General features: G+C 33.7%; 1 protein-coding gene across 1 annotated transcript in view; it reads right to left on the bottom strand.

Moving 5' to 3' along the window:
* LOC132718404 (protein prune homolog 2-like) overlaps positions 1-21,218 on the bottom strand; it is an 87,310-nt gene that overhangs the window by 5,561 nt on the left and 60,531 nt on the right. The window contains exons 8-10 of the mRNA XM_060702100.1: positions 5,916-6,010; positions 4,117-4,275; positions 588-3,009 (exon numbers count right to left, since the gene is read on the bottom strand). Coding sequence (XP_060558083.1) covers positions 588-3,009; positions 4,117-4,275; positions 5,916-6,010 — 2,676 coding nt within the window. The remainder of the gene's footprint in view (positions 1-587; positions 3,010-4,116; positions 4,276-5,915; positions 6,011-21,218) is intronic.

The raw sequence follows: 21,218 nt of genomic DNA, 5'->3' as shown, positions 1-21,218 counted from the left end.
ATCCTTTATGAATATCATTTACATTGTATGAGAAAATTTATCTTCCTATCTTAGGACAACAAGGACAATGGTTTGCCTTTTCCAAAAATACACAGCATCTTAGTGATATTGATTTTACAAGAATCAGGCAGTCATGATTAAAGCCACGGATAACCATCAATTAACTAACGAGCTCTGACAAATGTCATCATAATCCTGTAACAGATTTCACTGATTGTCCCCGACATCCAATGATTTGTCACCAATTTTCAGGCATCGAAAATATTTTCAGAGTCACTCATCAAATTTTCAGCCATCGAAAATATTTTCAGAGTCACTCATCAAATTTTCAGGCATCGAAAATATTTTCAGAGTCACTCATCCAATTTTCAGGCATCGAAAATATTTTCAGATTGACTCATCCTGTAGGACGAGTAGCTTCTAAATCCAATGTGCAGGCAACATATTTCTACTCGTCCTGTATCAAATTCTTATAAAATTCTACTCCTTATTACGAGCAGACAAGTGGGATTTTTGATCTCTGATTTTACTATGAAACCAACATCTTAAAGCAGCACACCATCTTAAAATATAAACATTAAACATACCTTGCTGTGGAGATCCGGTAGAGCCTATCCCAGAATCCCCAGAACCTTGTTCTGTCCAATCAGCATCATTTCTTTGCATCATTTCTGTCGCAAGTAAAGGATTGGACAAGTCAGGAAACGTTTCTATGGCGTTATGAATTATCTCCCTTGCTAATGCTTCTGAGACAGTGTCGGCTGCTTCTAAATTGGCTGAGTCATTCAGTGCTTTCAGTGTTGACTGGTCAATAATTTCATTAGTATCAACCAATTGGTCACCATTTTCTCCACTTGCAACAGACTGGTCGTTAATTTCGTTTGTTTCAACTGGCTGCTCAATAAATTCACTAGTTTCTATAGACATGTTAGTTCTTGTATCTATATTTTTATCATCAGAATCTTGTTCAGTCTCTGCATTGTTTTCAAACTCTGCCAGAAAAGGATTCAAAGTTTGGTCCTGTTTGGACTCAGCCAGTCCATCAAAGCTTGAAAAACCAAACCAATCTTGAAAACTGGTTTGATTTTGTACAAGAGTTTCCGTTTTGTTTGTGCTTGAATCACCAAATATATCCAAAATGTCTTCATTTGTACCAGTAACTTCACTAGTTGGTTTAAATTCACTTAAATCTCCCATAAAATCCTGATTAGATGCACCACCTTGCACAACTTCACTACCTTCATCAGCAGATGTGCCTATGGGTCTGAATGGATCAAATTCTAAACTTTGCTCGTTGGTTTGAAAGAACGGATTGGAAGATGGCACATTTGATACTATTGTAGCATCAGTAAAATCTCCGAAGGGATTTGTTGAGGAGACTTTAACTTCTGTCTTCTCATTAGTGTCTGAGGATAGAAGATTAGCTGAAAGAGAATTTCTTTTCTGTTGAACTTTTTCAACAAAATCGGAATCCATAAGGTTAGGAAGACTATTATCTCGCATGAACAATCCTTCTTCACGGTAACTATTCTGAGGTGTGTACGGAGTACTGGACTCTTCGGCTTTCTCATCCAGATCGAAAAGACCTTGACCACCTCCTAGAGAAGCTTTTTTCTGCTGAATTCGGTCTACCATTTCCGCACTATTAAAACTCGGCAACCGTCTGTCCGTATCATCTTCACTAAAACCGTTATCCATTAAACTATTTGGAGGCGGAGCAATGTCGGGGAAACCGGATTCTGAGGTCGTTCTGGAATGGTAATTCGATGGTAACTCAAAAGGGGTGCCAGTGCCAGAATTGATAAAAGGGGAGTTTAAACCAGACATTGCAAATGGACTATTTTCACCGGAATGACCCGGTGTATTCATTTTATCAAAGAGTTCCGATTCTTCAAGTTCAGCTAAATCATCAGCCTGCGATTTATCGTCACACTCGACAATCAGACTTGCTGATTTCCGAGCTGGCGGATGATCAATCCTTAGTGTATTCACATCTAGAAAGTTAACAGCACCAAATTTATTGGCATTATTGTCATTCGTATTGAAAAAATCGTCAGCTGCGTTACCATCCTCACCATACTCACTCAATTGAAAATTCACAACCTGTTCTGACCTCTCAGAATCATCACTTAAAAACGGATTTCCATTTTGAGCATATATTTCATCATCTTCAGTCACTGAAGCTTCTTTAACAATTGGATTTCCAGTATCACAAGATATAATTTGGTTTTCACTATTTCCTTCAAGTTCACCCACTTCATTAACATGTGGTTCCAAATCTTCACTAATGTCAACTGATTTTGCTTCATTTTCACTACTTTTACCTAATATATTCGTCTTTGGGCTATTTACTACAGAATCTGGATTTGCAGAATCTTCAACTGAACTAAAAGGGTCAACAAGTTCACTATCAGATATTCCAAGATCAAAAATGTTACTAGAATGAGCAGATGACAACAAGGCTGAATTGAAATCAGACGACGGTAAATCTCCAAAAGGATTCTGGGTATTTCGTGACGTTTTGTTACTGTCTGCGGTACCACCTTTAATTGAAAGATCGAAATCATGGGGGATCTGCTGCACGTGGACAGTGTTTTTAACCCCAATACTGCCAGAACTATCCAAATCCACAGAATCATAGTTTTTATAACTTTCCCCGAAACTTTCAACTGGCACTAACTCTTCGTCTGTTGAACTCCTTTCCAAGGATTCAATCGTGAATTTCACACGATTTTCTGTCTCAGTCTCTTCAGGCACAGTTTCAGACTCACCCACTTCTAGATGACTGAATCCTTCCGTTGCCATGGCAACAGAATGCTGTGTTACGAAATCTTTGCTGGAAACATCAGGCGTGATGTCACCATGAAGAAATGACTTCAGGATTGGCATCACCTTTTTCCTTGAAGCCTGTACATTGTTCTGTGTAAAAACTGAAATGTCCTCAAATGGTGGGTATAAAGGTTCGAGCCCTAGATCAATATCCTCAGAGTTGTCCATGGTGTCAGATATCTGAAATAATATATTTAATCTTGTAAATTTTATTATGTTTTATTTTACAGCGTTCCAAAGTTATGGACCTGACATGAAAGTGTAATGGACGGACAGATGGTTGCGGACAATTATACTACATTATTATACATCTTCAGAGCAACATCTCTCCGCAATTAAATTGTTTGTTTCTCAAAGAGTGTTGCACTGCAAAACCTTCTCTTTTTTCAACCAATATGACTTTTTGTGACAGAGTATAAATTCCCCTACATCATATTAGTATGTTAGATAAGAATTATTATGAAATCTGAATAACTAACCCAGTGGGAATGCTTTTTCACTTTTATGTCAACTTTTATGACAAAGGTTATCTTTCAAGAGTTTACTATTTTCTCTTGTATTAAGCCCCTTGGGAGATTTTACTCAAGGAGGTAGAAATTGCATTTTTTATTGGTCATTTTCATTATTTGTTGACTTCAAAAGAGCAAATATATCTATGTAAGTGGTTCTGACAAAAAAATGAAAACGAAACTTGCTTTTCTTTTATGAAACAGGTTTGACACACTAATAGTGAACCCAGTATCGTATGTTTGGCTGATTTTTAAGCAGATTTCAACATACATTTTGGTCATATCTCAGCAGTCAGCCCCATCTAAGGGTTACCAGTTTGATCCATGGGTGAAACCAAATAACTTCTACATCACACTAGATGTTATCCAGAACTTGTTAAAATTGGGATTTTCTAAACTTATCCCCAGTACAAACAAACTTTTTCTGTTATAGCTTTGCAGTGCAATACCAATCACGATAGATTAGTCAACCTGTTGTAATGTTTTCCAAGCTGTAAGTGTAAAAGTTTGTTTGTACCCCCGGATTAGCTTGGAAAAACCCAAAATATTCTTAATTCCGGATCAGTCTAATGATCTCAGACTTTGAGTCTTATGGTCATTTGTCTCCCATTGCTGATTAAGCAATCATGTGGGATTAGTGGTCGGTCATTTCCGGAAAAATTGGTAATTACTGGTTAGTTATCCAGGAAAGCCAGTAAGCTTGACTGACCATGATATGATCAAAGATGCATTTAAATTTGGTGTAAAAACCATACAAACAAATAAAATAGTTATATACCTGGTCTCGAAATATTCTATTTTTAGAATAAACGGCAATCTGTCTCTCTGGTTTACCCTCGTCATTATTTACCAAGGTCATGATGACGATCACATCACAGCTCTGTTTCTCGCAGAACTCATCCAGGTCCTTCTTAAAATTCTCTCTATTAAGTAGCTCCTAAAATATATAGAGGATGTTGAATGCATGTAAATTCAATAAGAGAATATTGAATGCGTGCAAGTTCAATAATGAAATTATTGAATGAGTTGAATGAAATTATATTATGGGAACAGGTTGAATAAAATTATATTATGCGAACAAGTTGAATAAAATTATATTGCCCGAGCCTCAAGCAAGCATATTATTTTATTCAACAAGTTCAATATATTCAGTATTTACAAGACTTTGATATTCTATTTATCACTTATCAAAATTAAAGACCATTTAAAGTAAAAAAAAAAGCGTAATATAGGGTTAACGCACGTTTTTCCGTGTTATAACGTCTGCAGAGTCCCGAGGAACGGTTGGTGCCCGAGCCCGGTAGGGCGAGGGCTCCAACAGTTCAGAGGGACTCTGCAGACTTTATAACACGAAATAAACGTGCGTTGACGCTATTATAGCATAAAATTTTTAAAACAGATTCATGATGTATATTATATACAAAACACAAACATAAAATCCTTGTGCTTGAACGGTATTTATCCAACTCTACATGTTTTACGTATGCGTTTTATTTTTTCCGGGGCCAACAACTTGAGAACCGAACGAAATTTCGAATTTTAATTGATTTAATAAAGTTTAACTTTGGGGATATATTAAGTTAAGAAAAACATAATATTACTCTCCCCAAGACAAAACAGACGCCTCAGAAATTCCTAGAGTGATTACAGGTTGGCGGTAGGAAAAAGATCAGTGACATCAGATTCAAATTCAGAATCGTTTTTTTTTAAGCACGCAAGTTTAAAAAAAAATCAGACATAAAACATTATTCTCTCAAAGAAACATACAGAAAATTTATCAATATAAACGTCAATAAAACAACGTTTTCTTATATTCATTTTGTGCTTTCCATTTTTGTAAGTTAATCGGAGGATTAAACTGAATGACAGATTCTATTTGTTTACATTGACAACTGTCCGTTTCTAAGAAAGGGCGACAACCAAGATAAGCGGCGATGTCTATAAGCCGTATTGCCGGCATAATTACTTGAATGCTGCTCGCCGTTATGCGACTGATGCCCTCGAATTAATAATTCCAATATAACAAGACTCTGGCAAACAGGCCAAATCGTCATTTTTTGTTTGTTTACTGGGCCCTGAATGTATTGCGCATAGGTAAAACCGGGCTATAACAAGAGCGCGTGACTATGTTAACGCATGGTTTTGGCCCCGTTATAACATGGGCAAAAGAGGGAAAAATAGCCGATTTTATGCTATAATATTTGATATAGCATGTCTTTACACTATGTTTGTACATAGCATATGACTTCACATCAAAATATATGCACTAAGGTGGCATATTTTTGAATTATGAAATATTAAGCTTTTTATGAAATTTAATTAAATAAATTCTCCAAGTCAAAGGTAGCTTATCTCCTTTCCTTTCAAAAACGGAATTTGATCAAACCAGGTTAGTGCTAATATTTATTAAAACCTAATATGATTACTCAGGAAAGACGATTTTTTTAATTATCGAAACAAAAAATATTCCGTCCCCAGAGTATTCAAAGTACTGAAAAGCCTTTGCTTGAAGGTAAAATTCGATTTTTCTTTGAAATCATTTAATATAAAAGCAAGGTTATAAAGGCATATATATACCATCATTTCCATGGTAACGGAGCACATGGATATCGTCATGGCAGTGCCATTTACCATCTTAAGATCCTTCTCGAGAATCTCCATGTTTAACAATCCTGAAATACAGAAATATGTAAATCATTAGACACTATAATAGAAACCTTTGATATGCAGTGCGGAAAAAAAATTGAGAATAAAATAAATTGGTTAAGAATTACGGAAAATCTAATATATCCCTGGAATACATAAAAGTAAACAATTATTTCATTCATATTAAATTAAAAATCTTTAATGGACAATTTGTCTATCATTCTGATCATAACCACCGATGTTCAGTAAGATAACTTCCTCACATGGCGGAATTCAAAGTCCCTGTCGGAATTTAAACCCACAGCAGTGGTGTTTGAAGTCAACGACCTTAACCACTTGCCAAGTGTAACCACTGACGTTCAGTAAGCTAGCTGGATAACTTCCTAACGTGGCAGAATCCAAAAGTCCCTGTAGGGATTCGAACCCACAGCAGTGAGGAGTTTGAAGTCAACAACTTTAACCACTTGGCCTAGGACGCTCCCTGTCTTTCTTTCAATCTGGACATAACCATAAAATCATTTTTAGGGACAATTACAAAACATGTATTGACTGAATAAGGAACAGTGCAGACCATGATCAGTCGGCACAGATGGATGGTTTGATCTCAGCCTTGTTGCATGGGTAGAATCAGTTGCCTTCAACAGGCTTAGGCTTAATATAGAACCAGATCAGCATACACATCCATGCTGAGTCCATCAAGGCTTGATCAGTGCCAACCATGATTTGACAACACAGATGTGCAGAGTCAGCACATCCATGCCATGTCATCATGGTATGCACTGTGCACTATTCCATCAGTAAAATATTTTGGAATTCCCCCAGAAAGTGATTAATGGTTTCGTTCAGATTGAATGATGGACAAGTCCATTTAAGATATTAAATAGCATAACATAACAACATGTAATATTATCTTGTCATTTATCATTTGACTCATTTTTTTTTTTTTTGGTAATATTGCTAACACATGCAATACTTGACTAGAACTTTTAAAGTGTAGGAGAAATGGCCAGGACAAAATAAAGTATGAAAATTAACAAAGGACAATTATAAAACTAAAAAATTATGAAGTACAGAGTAACAATTCTTGTGCACTGCACTTTGGGTCATTGAAAGAAGCATGCATACCAAGTTTGGAGTCAATCCGACTTATAGTGACCGAGTTTTGCTCCAGACAAGCCTTAGGGGAACCCCCTTATGTTGCCTTTTCAAGGCGACACAAAAAAATAGTCTGGTGAATATTATTTACTATTGAAAACAACAACACTAACATTTTGTGAAATGTTTTTCCTGCCAGACAGGGAAATTAATATATAACATCTAATATGATGAAGCCAAAACACAAAATGTTCGCCAGACTTCCAAAAATGATGCATTATTTATCAGAATAAACACTACTGGATGGACTGCGTTTGCAATAATCTGATTGTATATGGTTGTGTGTGTATATATAGAGGATATTGAATGAGTCTTGGTTTAATACTATTAAATCTGAGTATTTCTAAATTATCTTTTGCATCTCTTACTGTTTTAAGTGCCCAGCTGATCTATGTTACGAAATTCAAATTTTAATAAATATGTTTTTAGGCTTTTTGCCATGGACCTCAGTGGAGTTCCTTTAATATCTAAAATACAAAATTTTATAAATCAATAATATAAAATATTGTTTATTAAACTAAATCATTCATTAGGTCACAATTCATAACAGAACAAAATACTGCCTTTTAATTGGATTTCCCAGCTTTCATGAAACGCTGACTTTGTAAAACTGTATTGATACACAACAACAGTGACTTACATAAAACAGATACAGACAAATTAACTTTGATGAGACCCCCCCCCACACACACACCCCCTTCCCCGTTACGATGTCATCAGGAACATTCACAATGCCTGGTTATATTCCGTATCACTATAAAAAACAACAGCCTCGTTATATCACTAAACACCGTAATAAACCGAGGTAACCGTTCCACGATAAAATTCTGTCGTAAACCATGATAAAACTAATTAGCAAAACGTGTCGCACCACCGTGTACGTAACAATTAAGGGTCATAAAAAAGCTGTGATGTTTTGTCTCGGCACAGATCAATATTGATCAATATCGCACAAATCAAATACATGAAAAACATGCGGGGGACATTAACATTTGATCTTAAATAATAGAAATGATATTTTTTAGACACAAATGTTAGTATTAAAGCTTTATAATTAACAACATTTAAGTATTTAAGTATGAACATCAAGTTTTCAGATATTGTGCATGCATTTTATCACCAGAGAAGAACAAATTATCCAAGTCTTCATAAGACTTGAGCGGGATAGCTTGTTAGCATAAAAGAATAGAATCAACGAATTGCAACATTTAAGTATTTAAGGTACATCATATTTTTTGACATTGACCTTAATATGGATACCATTACGTGCATTTAATTTTGCACAAACAAAAACATCATGAGCTAGCTTCCTCATGAAAGAATCAAATCAAAATCTCTTGCTGGATCCTCAACAGTAAGGGTAAGTGTTTATAATTGTCTTCGAGTTTGCCTAATTTAAAGGCCCATTATTCATCAGAAATCATCTTTATTTCTCCAAACTGTTTATTTTTAGTATCTTGTTACATTTTTCAAAAACATACTCATTTGCTATATACATGAACTATAATTTGCATCGCAAATCCGTATAATTATCATGGATAATATAGTATTTTGTATGGAAGTCAAAATACTACTTCTGCTACCTTTAATTATGAGACATAACTGCCAGTATGTGCTACTTTTCTCAGTTATTAAGTAATTAACATGCACTTAATCCTTTATTTAAACATTATTAAACACATATTTGACATATTTAAAGAATTACAAAAATATGGACTGTGCCTTTAATAAACAGTAATTTCTTAATAGATATACGTTATATATGATGTAACATCCTGCAATATATGATGACATCATTTCAATGAAAAAATACATCCTTACCAATTGGTCATCAGTTATCAATTCATATAATCCACTCCTTTGCAAATTTACTTTTTATGCTAACCAATATTTCATTAGAGAACAAATTAAATCATTTAAGCTCCTAAATGTATGAATTTACTTTTTTTCTCATCCAAATCCACTTGCATTGAAAAGAAATGATAAATCATAGATTCTTATTACTATTTCATGATTTCAAAAGTACCTTGCATGAATTGTCTAATTAAATATTAACATCATCTTTTTCTGCACCTAGAAAATCAATAAATTATACTACAAATTATCTATTTCCAGTCCCACTAATGACCCAACTGATGTTTTTCTCTTTTTTTCCCCTATATGCAAATATATTTGCAAATTCATGCTACAGTTTCCGTATTAATGATACATATTGGCCGTATTGTAAGCTTAACCATTTTTTTTTTGCATGAACTGTCTCAAAACAATACACTTTAGAGCAGCATTTTTTTTTCTTTAGAAAAAGGATAAAAACATTTCTCTTTTGTGCCTTAATGCAAATTTTTGCTACAGTTTTCCTTATCAAAACATATCGGCCATATTATAAGAAGAACCATATTATGCATGAACAGTCTAAACAATATAACTGCAGCAACTTTTTTTCTATGCATAAAAGATCAAAAATGTTTCTCTACTGCTCACTAATGCAAATTTATGCTACAGTTTCCTGATCACTGTCCTCAATGGTTATTATTATCAGCTAAACCATCTTTTACTACTGAACCATTAATACAGTAACTTAATCAGTATTTTGCATTGAAGACAAAATACAAGTTTATTTACGTTTTTTCTTTCTTTTTATATGACAAATTTTTCACATTCAAAGGTGCTTTCTTCATGTTAAAAGCATATCAAAATGCTTAAATTAAATCAATAATTAAAACAACATAAAACACAGGTTTGCCTTTTTCTCTATTAAAATTGTCTACATTTGTTTCTTTTATGACAAATCATTTCATATTCAACCCTGTTAGCATATATTACATGCTATAAATCAATAACTAAAACAATATAAAACCTTTATTTATTTTTGTCTACATTCTGTTACTTTCCATATTCACTGAAGCTTTCTTCATAACATAAGCATCTAACATACTCTTATTCAATATAAAACACGGTTTGCCTTTTCACCACTTTGTCCACATTTTGTTACTTTTATGACAAATCATTTCACATTCAATACTTCTTTTCTCCATTAGATAAGCATCTACCATGCTTTTAAAATCCATTTCTTTAAATCAATTATTAAAATATCATAAAACATAGATCTTTCTGTTTAAAGTGTACTAGTTGATCTATGTAGGTAATTCAAACTTTATGTTTTTCGGCTTTTGGACATCAGTAGAGTTCCTTTAATGGAATCAGAAACCTTTAAATAGGAATAGATATTTCATGATAAACCACTTTTACACTCTTCTTTTGTCATAGAAAATGGTCTTAAATATCATTCTATATACAGGCTATGATGATAACCACTTTCTTTTCTTCTATAAAGTGAACAGTGTAAAATAAATAAAAACAACTTGTAACTAAATATAGAAATAGAAATGAAATTTGCTTTACAGCACAGCCGCGCAAAGTGTACATATAAAGCTTAAAGGACATAGGGAATCAAATAAATACAAGCGAAATGACAGAAAAGTCTCCAGAAATATTCCGTGGTTTCAATTTACAGAACTACATTAACATTATTACTACCTTGGAAGAAAATAAACCAGTTTTTGCCTTATTTATGAGGCTTCTTATATCTCACAAATATGTTTTTTTAAACTCTACGTCGTTAACAAATTATTCTTTATGTATGTATAGTTAAAAGATTAAAACATATTATTTTTGATATAATTATGTTAGCTAAAAACTTGTCAGCAACTTAATTTTTGATATATGAAAAATGCTGAAAAATACTTTAATCTTTTTAAGACTTTTGTCTACATTCCTGGAAACAAACAAAACAAAAGCCATCAGTAAAACAGCAAGATTGACTATTCTCAGTGCTTGACAGTATAGGGTTAACGCACGTTTTTCCGTGTTATAACGTCTGCAGAGTCCCGAGGAACGGTTGGTGCCCGAGCCTTGTAGGGCGAGGGCTCCAACAGTTCTGAGGGACTCTGCAGACTTTATAACACGAACTAAACGTGCGTTGACGCTATTATAGCATAAAATTTTAAAACAGATTCATGATGTATATTTAATACAAAACACAATACATTAAATCCTTGTGCTCGGACGGTATTTATCCAATTCTACATGTTTTACGTATACGTTTTATTTTTCCGGGGCCAACAACGAACCGAACGAAATTTTGAATTTTAATTGATATTATAAAGCTTGACATTGGAGAAATATTATCTCAAGGAAAAAAAACAACAACGTTACATTACTCTTCCCAATACAAAACATGACCCTCAGAAATTCTTAGAATGATTTCAGATTGACGGTAGAAAAAAGATCAGTGACGTCATCAGAATTGGGTTTTTTCAAGCACACAAGTTTATAAAAAAAATCAGGCACTAAACATTATTCTCTCAAAGAAATATAAAGAGCATTTATCAACATAAGCATCAATAAAACAACATGTTCTCATATTCATTTTGTGTTATCCTGTTTTGTAAGTTAATCGGAGGGTTAAACTGAATGCCAGTAATTTGTTTACATTGACAACTGTCCGTTTCTTAGAAAGGGCGACAACCAAGATTAGCAGCGATGTATATACGCCGTATTTCCGGCATAGTTACTTGAATGCTGCTCGCCGTATTTAATGCGATTGAGGCCCTCGAATCCATAATTTCAATATAACAAGAGCGCATGACTCTTTGGCAAACAGGCCAAATCGTCATTTTTTTTGTTTGTTTACTGTATGTATTGCGCATAGGTGAAACCGGGCTATAACAAGAGCGCGTGACTATGTTAACACATGGTTTTGGTCCCGTTATAACATGGGCAAAATAGGGAAAAATAGCCGATTTTATGCTATAATAGTCAAAGATGCATAACTCTGTAAAAAGGCAACTCAGAGTTATGGGACATGTGCCCATTATGTAAAAGATTATCACTGCAAACAAGTGTGTATTCCATTCTAAACATAAAGATTTAACCATAGAATGAAGGTGACAACAACTTCAGTACAAATAGCTTTCCCTATTCTCAGGCTTTTCCCTAAAGTCGGGCTTAAAAATACCAAAACATTTCGCTTTAAGTCTAAAAGTACGGCTTTTAAATATAGTCGGCAATTACTTGTATTTGTACAAATGATAGGCTGCCGTCTTATATTCAGATAAATTCAGCTGTTCTCCCTCTCTGCAATCCCTATAGAATTAAGTGTCATTTATTTTTTAAAACCAATCAATCTTGGCTCTTCTTTCTGTTTGTTTTTATCAGCTGATTTGACAGGGAAGATATCATCATTATATAGGACTTCAAATCAGACGCAATTGGATTTTTTTTTATTACAGTTTCTTCTTCTTCTTCCCTTTTTTTCTTAATCAAATGATTTATTGAACACATTAAAACGCTCAGTATTTGTATTTGATTAATTATCTAACAGCAATTCAACAGCAATTAATGATTTTTTACAATAACATGAGTTAACTCCCCTGGTGGCTATTTTTAGGGTCATTCCCAAAAATATATTTAAATAATTTAAGTTTATACAAATTTATTTTAGTTCCATTGTGTTAGAAGCTATAAGCTTATTGAAATACTCTTGAATCTGTTCCAGGAACCAACCAGTACTAGGCAATGAATGTAAAGTTTCTCAAGGAGAAGAGATTGCTATAAAAAATGTGATATTTTTGATGAATGGAGATTTCACGTTGTCTTCACGGCGTCCTAACGGCAATTTCAACAATGCTACGGAGCTAATTCCACGGCGATTTAATTGGCAATTATCTGCTTTAAGGCTGCGCTTTTACTGCATTATTTGTGCTTCCAATGTGCTGAAATTATATAGCTCCTTAAAAGCTCCGTGCACACACAGTATATTTAGTGTGGTGGAGACACTGCACAATCTCAGTACAAGCGCCGTGGATAACCACCGCCGTGTTCATTTGACGTTCTTTTTGCCCATTCACGGCACTCCTGTTTCATTATAGGAGATACTACTGAGTTGTTACGGCGCCCTTACAGTGATCCCACTTTTATCTGAATGCTGAGTGACAGCGTTTCTTTTGAGCATGCCTAAAATGCGTGCCATCGGTCAGCGTTCTATGCAATGCCACAGCGATGCTGCGGCGATGTTTGTGATCTTACTGAACCCACCTCAACGTTTTGAATTTCTTTGGACACTGTGAGAACGCCGCCCTAGTGGGGGTTTAACAAATGACGCCCATTTTTAACTATAAGCTAAACAAAATGTTTTAATAAAAACATAAACATTACTACATGAGTACAGCATAATTATGTACTTTACAATATACATAGAATATGGATTGGGGATGGGGGGAACTGTCCATTATCAAATTTAAGAGACATCAAGATTGGTCAGCCGACACTAAAAGTAGTGCCTGCACAACTGTGAAAGTTGCAAATCAATTTTTATTCCAGTAGATTCAAGGTTTGACCATTTTATGTGATCAGGTGAGCTAAAATTTCTTACTTTAATCAATACAGAAATTCTCCTGTCCATAATACCCAATATCTGTTTTCCATTGTACACCTACTGTAGGCTTGTGAAACATTTGAATACATAAATAATAAGAGTTAATTAAAGTTACAGATGCAGAAACGAAGCTAGTAAATTAGATCTTCTGGGACATAACAAAACTGCACTGTTCCACGATGAAACATAACCATTTTAAATTTCTCATGTAAAACGCCATTAAAAATTGCTAAGCACCAATTTTTAAAACAAAACCAGACTTGTGGTGCCATGCAAAAAATGCAAGAAAATAGATTTGTACAAATCAAGTCCAAAGAATTTCTGGGACAGGCTTTGTAATAAGTAATATACATGACTGTAGATACAGGGAAATTTTGCACTTGTTGCGCAGTTAATTGTGACGCTTTATACGATTGGCTGACATAATTGTTGTGCAGTAAATTGTGACGCTCAATATGATTGGCTGACATAACTGACAAACTTTTCATCCTGATGTCCTTAAACTTTAAAAAGGACTGTTCCAAATGGAAGTTTGACACGTCCATCCAACAAACTGAGTAGAACCACCGAGGATCCTTACGCTAGCTGGATAGCTTCCTCACACGAATGAATCCAAAGTCCCTGTTGGGATTTGAACCCACAGTGGTGAGGGCAAGTGGTTTAAAGTTAACAACCTTAACCACTGAACCATGGACACCCCTCTGAATTCTATAAACATTAAAATTCCGAAAATTTTGGCTAGTCCCACAGGTATTAGATTTTCAAAAGTTAAACTGTAATGCACTGACCCAACTTTCACTTAAACGTTCTCAAACTTCAAACTAAGACAAAACACAATCTCAGTTTTTCAGCATAGAAAAATCTCAGACTTGAGCTGAGATTTTGACTTTGAGAACTTTAGTGAATTTTAGCCCGGTCTGATGTTTCCTTGAGCAAAAACATTACACTTAATGCTTTAATGTACTGGTTGGTTCAAGAAACAGCTTCAAAGTGTATATTGCCAACACTTGTGTAAACATATTGCCAACACTTGTGTTAACATGAAGCTAACACTCGTGTAACATGCAGCTGACACTTGTGTAAACATGCAGCTAACACTTATATAAGCATGCAGCCGACACTTGTGTGAACATGCAGCCGACACTAAATATGTTACATGCAGCTTACACAAATGCAGCTGACACTTGTGTAAACATGCAGCCAATATTTGTTCAACCAGTTCAAAGCAATGAGTGTAATGTTTCTTTCTTAAAGAAACATAAGGGCTAAATGCCCCCAACAGCGTTTCAAAATTGCTCAAATCGGGCTAAAATAGCACAATAATACTATTTATAATACATTCCACCTATTTATTTCTTGTATATCTTTTGCATTTCTTTCTGCTTTGAGTGCACTAGTTGATCTAATGTAGGAAATTCATACTTTATGTTTTTAGGCTAATGGACATCAGTTGAGTTCCTTTAATGGCATATGAAGCCTTTAAATAGGAATAAGGAGTTCATGATGAACCACTTTTACACCTCTTCATTTTTCACAGAAAATGATCTAAATTATCATTCTATATACAGGCTATGAATGATAACCACTTTATTTTCTTCTATATAAAGTGAACAATGTAAAAAAAAAAAAAACTTGTAACTAAATATAGAAATGAAATTCGTTTTACAGCACAGTCACACAAAGTGTACATTTAGTCATATAAAGCTCACATTTTGAACTAAAAAGACAAATATAGGTAATCAAATGCACAAAAGACTTAAGTTTCTCATATAAAGTGAACAGTGTAAATAACACCAACTTGTAACTAAATATAGAAAAAGAAATGAAATTCGTTTTACAGCACAGTCACACAAAGTGTACATTTAGTCATATAAAGCTCACATTTTGAACTAAAAAGACAAATATAGGTAATCAAATGCACAAAAGACTTAAGTTTCTCATATAAAGTGAACAGTGTAAATAACACCAACTTGTAACTAAATATAGAAAAAGAAATGAAATTCGTTTTACAGCACAGTCACACAAAGTGTACATTTAGTCATATAAAGCTCACATTTTGAACTAAAAAGACAAATATAGGTAATCAAATGCACAAAAGACTTAAGTTTCTCATATAAAGTGAACAGTGTAAATAACACCAACTTGTAACTAAATATACAAATAGAAATGAAATTCGTTTTACAGCACAGTTGCGCAAAGTGTACATATAAAGCTAAAAGGACATAGGGTAATCAAATAAATACAAGAGAATTAAATGACAGAAAAGCCTCCAGAAATATTCAGTGGTTTCAATTTACAGAACTACATTAACACTAATACCACCTTGGAAGAAAATAAACCAGTTTTTGCCTTATTTATCAGGCTTCTAATGTCTCACAAATATGTTTTTTTAAACTCTACGTTGTCAACAAATTATTCTTTATGTAATTTGAGGGTTGATCACAAAACTGTAGTAACTTAAATGAAACCGCTAGGCGGAGCATTATATGCCCGAAAGTGATTTTTTTTTTTAGTAAAGATGAAGAATTTGTAAGACATGGGAATTAAATAAAGTATTACCTCCTTAAAAAAAGAATCCTCCTTTGAAGTTTCAATATTGTGGTCCAAATGGAACATAAGTTATGCCCCGGAAACTGTTTTCAGTTCTAAGGTAATAGTGACCTTGACCTTTACTTTGTGACCCCAAAATCAATAGGGGTCTTCTACCCAATATGTCCAATCATACTATGAAGTTTAAACACAGTGGGCCAAATGAAACTTAAGTTATGTTCCGACAACTGTTTTCAGTTTTAAGGTAATAGTGACCTTGACCTTTACTTTGTGACCCCAAAATCAATAGGGGTTTTCTACCCAATATGTCCAATCATACTATGAAGTTTAAACACAGTGGGCCAAATGAAACTTGAGTTATGTTCCGACAACTGTTTTCAGTTTTAAGGTAATGGTGACCTTGACCTTTGACCTTGTGACTCCAAAATCAATAGGGGTTTAAAAAGTTTAAAACATATTATTTTTGATGTATGTTAGCTAAAAACTTGTCAGCAACTTAATTTTTGATAAATGAAAAATGCTGAAAAATGATTTAATCTTTTTAAGACTAATATGTCTACCTATTATGGACAATCATCATATGAAGTTTGAATATTGTGGGCCAAATGGTACTTATGTTATCAATTTCTAAGTAATAGTGACCTTGACCTTTGTTACCCCAAAATCAATAGGGGTCTTCTACCCAATATGGCCAATCATCCTATGAAGTTTGAACACTGTGGGCCAAATAGAACTTAAGTTATGCTCCAGAAACTGTTTTTAGTTTTAAGGTAATTGTGGCCTTGACCTTTGACCTTGTGACCCCAAAATCAATAGGGGTCTTCTACCCAATATGGACAATCATCCTATGAAGTTTGAACACTGTGGGTCAAATGGAACTTAAGTTATGCTCCGGAAACTGTTTTAAGGTAATAGTGACCTTGACCTTTGACCTTGTGACCCTAAAATCAATAGGGGTTTAAAAAGTTTAAAACATATTATTTTTGATGTATGTTAGCTAAAAACTTGTCAGCAACTTAATTTTTGATAAATGAAAAATGCTGAAAAATGATTTAATCTTTTTAAGACTAATATGTCTAGATTTCTGGAAAACAAACAAAACAAAACAGCTCAATTGACTATACTCAGTGCTTGACAGTAGTAAAAGATGCATAACTCTGTAAAAAGGCAACTCAATTTTATGGGACCTGTGCCCATTATGTTTAAGACAATCACAGCAAACAAGTGTGTGATGTTTCAACCTATTCCCTTCTGTTACAGTTTCAAAGATACAGACTTGCACATAAATGTCATAAAAGCTTAACACAAGTTTTGACGGTGTTGCCGATATGTCAATACAATAGCTCTCTTTCTAAAATCTCCGAAAAGTCAGGCTTAAAATACCAAAACATTTCGCTTTTAATAAGTCTAAAAGTACGGCTTTTAAATATAGTCGGCAATGACTTGTATTTGTCCAAAATTTAATGATAGGCTGCCGAATCTTATATTCAGATAAATTCAGCTGTTTCTCCCTCTCCGTAATCCCTATAGAATTAAGTGTCATTTATTTTTTAAAACCAATCAATCTTGGCTCTTCTTTCTGTTTGTTTTTATCAGCTGATTGGACAGGGAAGATTTCATCATTATATAGGACTTCAAATCAGACGCAATTGGATTTTTTTTATTACACATTTCTTCTTCTTCACTTTTTTTCTTAATCAAATGATTTATTGAACACATTAAAACGCTCAGTATTTGTATTTGATTAATTATCTAACAGCAATTCTACAGCAATTAATTATTTTTTTTACAATAACATGAGTTATCTCCCCTGGTTGCTATTTTTAGGGTCATTCCTATAATCTCAATATATTTTAATAATTAGTTTATACAAACAATTATTTCAGTTTGATAGTGTTGGAAGCTATAAGCTTATTGAAACACTCTCGAATCTGTTACTGGAACCAACCAGTACTAAGCAATGAATGTAAAGTTTCTCAAGGAAACAACAGCTAGCGCCTGACAAGGTTTGAACCCACGCAGTCAGCAATCCTTAGATTACTAGTCTGATGCGTTAACCACTTGGCTAAACCACACCTTTATTTAAATAATTATTTAAAGACAAGGTTATTTTACATGAAAACATCCTACAAGCTTATCATTTGGCTTAAATTGTAGTGTGTTTTGAGAAATATCATTTTGTAAAATCCACAAGTACATGCATGGCTGTTTGTTTCCGCTGAAAAAAAAACTTGAATGTTAATAATTGTGTTTCATATCGTGATGACGGCCAAATACAAGTTATTTGTATACATGATGATAAAAAATATTGGTTCCTAAAATTACTGAAATGTCATACTACTTAATCAGATCAACAAAAACAGATCAATAAAAACAAACATTTTTCTTTAAGCTTTTGACATTTAGTCTTCTTCTGTTTATATAATAACAAATGACCACAACAACCGTTCAATATCTTAACCGACTTTGGCAATCTTGCAATTTAGACCAGACCATTCACCATTTTCAGGTAAAATTTCTGGACTTTGTACTGACAAAATAGTGAACAGTGCAAACCATGATCTTAAGGCATTGATCGAAGATGAGTGGAGGGAACTGTCCATTATCAAATTTAAGAGATATCAAAATTGGTCAGCCGGCACTAAAAGTAGCCCTTGGCCAGACTGCACAAGCCTAAAAGTTGCAAATAAATTTTTGGTTCCAGCAGATTCAAAGTTAAAATATGGCCATTTTTATGTGATCAGGTGAGCTAAATTGCTTACTTTAATCAATACAGAAATTCTTCCGTCCATAATACCCAATATCTGTTTTCCATTGTACACCTAATGTAGGCTTGTGAAACATTTGAATACATAAATAATAGAGTTAATTAAAGTTACAGATGCAGAAACGAAGATAGTAAATTAGATCTTCTGGGACATAACAAAACTGCACTGTTCCTCAATGAAACATATCCATCTTAAAATTTCTCATGTAAAAAGCCATTAAAAATTGCTAAGCACCAATTTTAAAACAAAACCAGACTTGTGGTGCCATGCAAAAAATGCAAGAAAATAAATTTGCGCAATTCGAGTCCTAAGAATTTCTGTGACAGCCTTTGTAACAAGTAATATAGATACAGAGAATTTTTTCGCTTGTTGTGCAGTTAATTGTGAGGCTTTATATGATTGGCTGACATAATTGTTGTGCAGTAAATTGTGAGGCTCTATTACGATTGGCTGACATAACTAACAAACTTTTCATCCTGTTGTCCCTATACTTTAAAATGGACTGTTCCAAATGGAAGTTTGACATGTCCATCCAACAAACTGAGTAGTTTACCACCGAGGTTCCCCAAACTAGCTGGATAGCATCCTTACACTAATGAAACCGAAATCCCTTTTGGGATTTGAACACACAGTGGTGAGGGTAAGTGGTTTAAAGTTAACAACCATAACCACTCAGCCATGGACACCCCTTCTGAATTTACATCAAAATTCCAAAAGTTTTGGCAAGTCCCGCAGGTCAAAGGTTTTGAGAAGTTACACTGTAATGGACTGGCCTGGCTTTCACTAACGTCCTTAAACTGAGACAAATCTCAATCTCTCAGTTTCTCAGCTTAGAAAAATCTCAAGACTTGAGCTGAGATTTTGACTTTGACAATGTTAGGGCAAGCCAGGCCTGATGTTTCCTTGAGCAAAAACTTTACACTTAATGCTTTAAAGTATGTGTTGGATGCTTCAAACATGTGACTATAAGCTATTAATAGTTTCCACGACAATCAAACTAAAACAAATTCTAAGTAAACAAAGAAAAGATGTTGAACAGCACGTAAAATAAATTCTGTATAAACCTGTATTCCTTCTTACAGCACAGCCATAATTTATTAACAAATGTCTTTCCTTAAGAATCATTCTTCAGTATAAAATTATGAAGTAAAAATTTGATCAATAACTTTTAAATGTTCTCCGGAAATTGGATTACTTATTTAAGAGCAATCTCCAGACTTTTATTAGACAGTTTAAATGACCTAGAAGGCTTGTTTAAGACATTTTTACACAAGAAATAAGAATATGTTTTACACAAGAAATAACAAACTTTGTAACAATCTGACAGATTTCTAATATTGACTTCCATTTTCAGAACAGTCCTTTATTTATTTTTTCGGATATCAAGATAAAATTTTAACAATTTGAAGTCGGACATGAAGAACAGTGCCAGGTTAGCCGTCACGGATGTGCAGTCTGGCATCGCTGTATAAAGGTGACAAAAGCTCATCACTTTTGGTTCCAGGAGCGTAAGTGTAAAACCTAAGCCTTTCAATAGAGAAAAGTTACAGCACCAGTGACCTTGACCCATTTATACATGAACATCTACCAAATGGACATGTCAAGGGAAACAATTTCAATACCAGTTCTTTTATTTTCTTTTTGTTGTTCAAAGGGCCAAGTCCCCTTATTCTTTTATAACCAAACGAATCTCATCTGAAATGGCACAACCCAAGTAAAATACCAACAGAGGTCAATTTATGCAAAAATAACCCTTATTGCATTAGCCACAGAGTAGAATGATTGGAGATATATGCTGCAAAATCAATCTGTAATAGCAAATAAAATGTAAATTATTACTTAAATCTTAAATCTTTTTACTTTTCTTAAAATCTTAAAATACGTTTTCCTCAAGTTTGATTTTCTTGAAATATTTTGGCATCAATTGGAGGCCTGAAGCTTTTAAAACATGAAATTAAAATCTAACTAACAGTCAAATCGGCAAAAAGTATTTTAGCAACAAATCTGTGACAATAATTTTTTGTAGTAACTGTTTTAATAATTCATGGAACATTTTGCAGAAGGACTTCTAAAATCAATACCAACTAAATATCTATGCTTTTATGTTGAGAAATTAGAAAGTTAAGATTAAAATCACAACTTTAAAGCAGCACTCATACAAAATTCATGCTAATTCTTATGAAAATTTTGAAAATATATTTAAAAGTAAAATATTTTAAGGTGGACAAAAAATTTATTTATGCATTGCAAATGGCGCTTTTATGTTAAGAAATAAGAAAGTGTACATTTTAAGACATGGGATTCATATCATATCTTAAAAGCTAC

The sequence above is a fragment of the Ruditapes philippinarum genome, unplaced genomic scaffold (assembly GCF_026571515.1).
Source record: "Ruditapes philippinarum isolate M1 unplaced genomic scaffold, ASM2657151v2 ctg871_1_1_1_1, whole genome shotgun sequence".
Lineage (NCBI taxonomy): Eukaryota > Metazoa > Mollusca > Bivalvia > Venerida > Veneridae > Ruditapes > Ruditapes philippinarum.
Note: the sequence above shows the minus strand (reverse complement) of the source record. Positions and strands in the feature narration are given on the sequence as shown.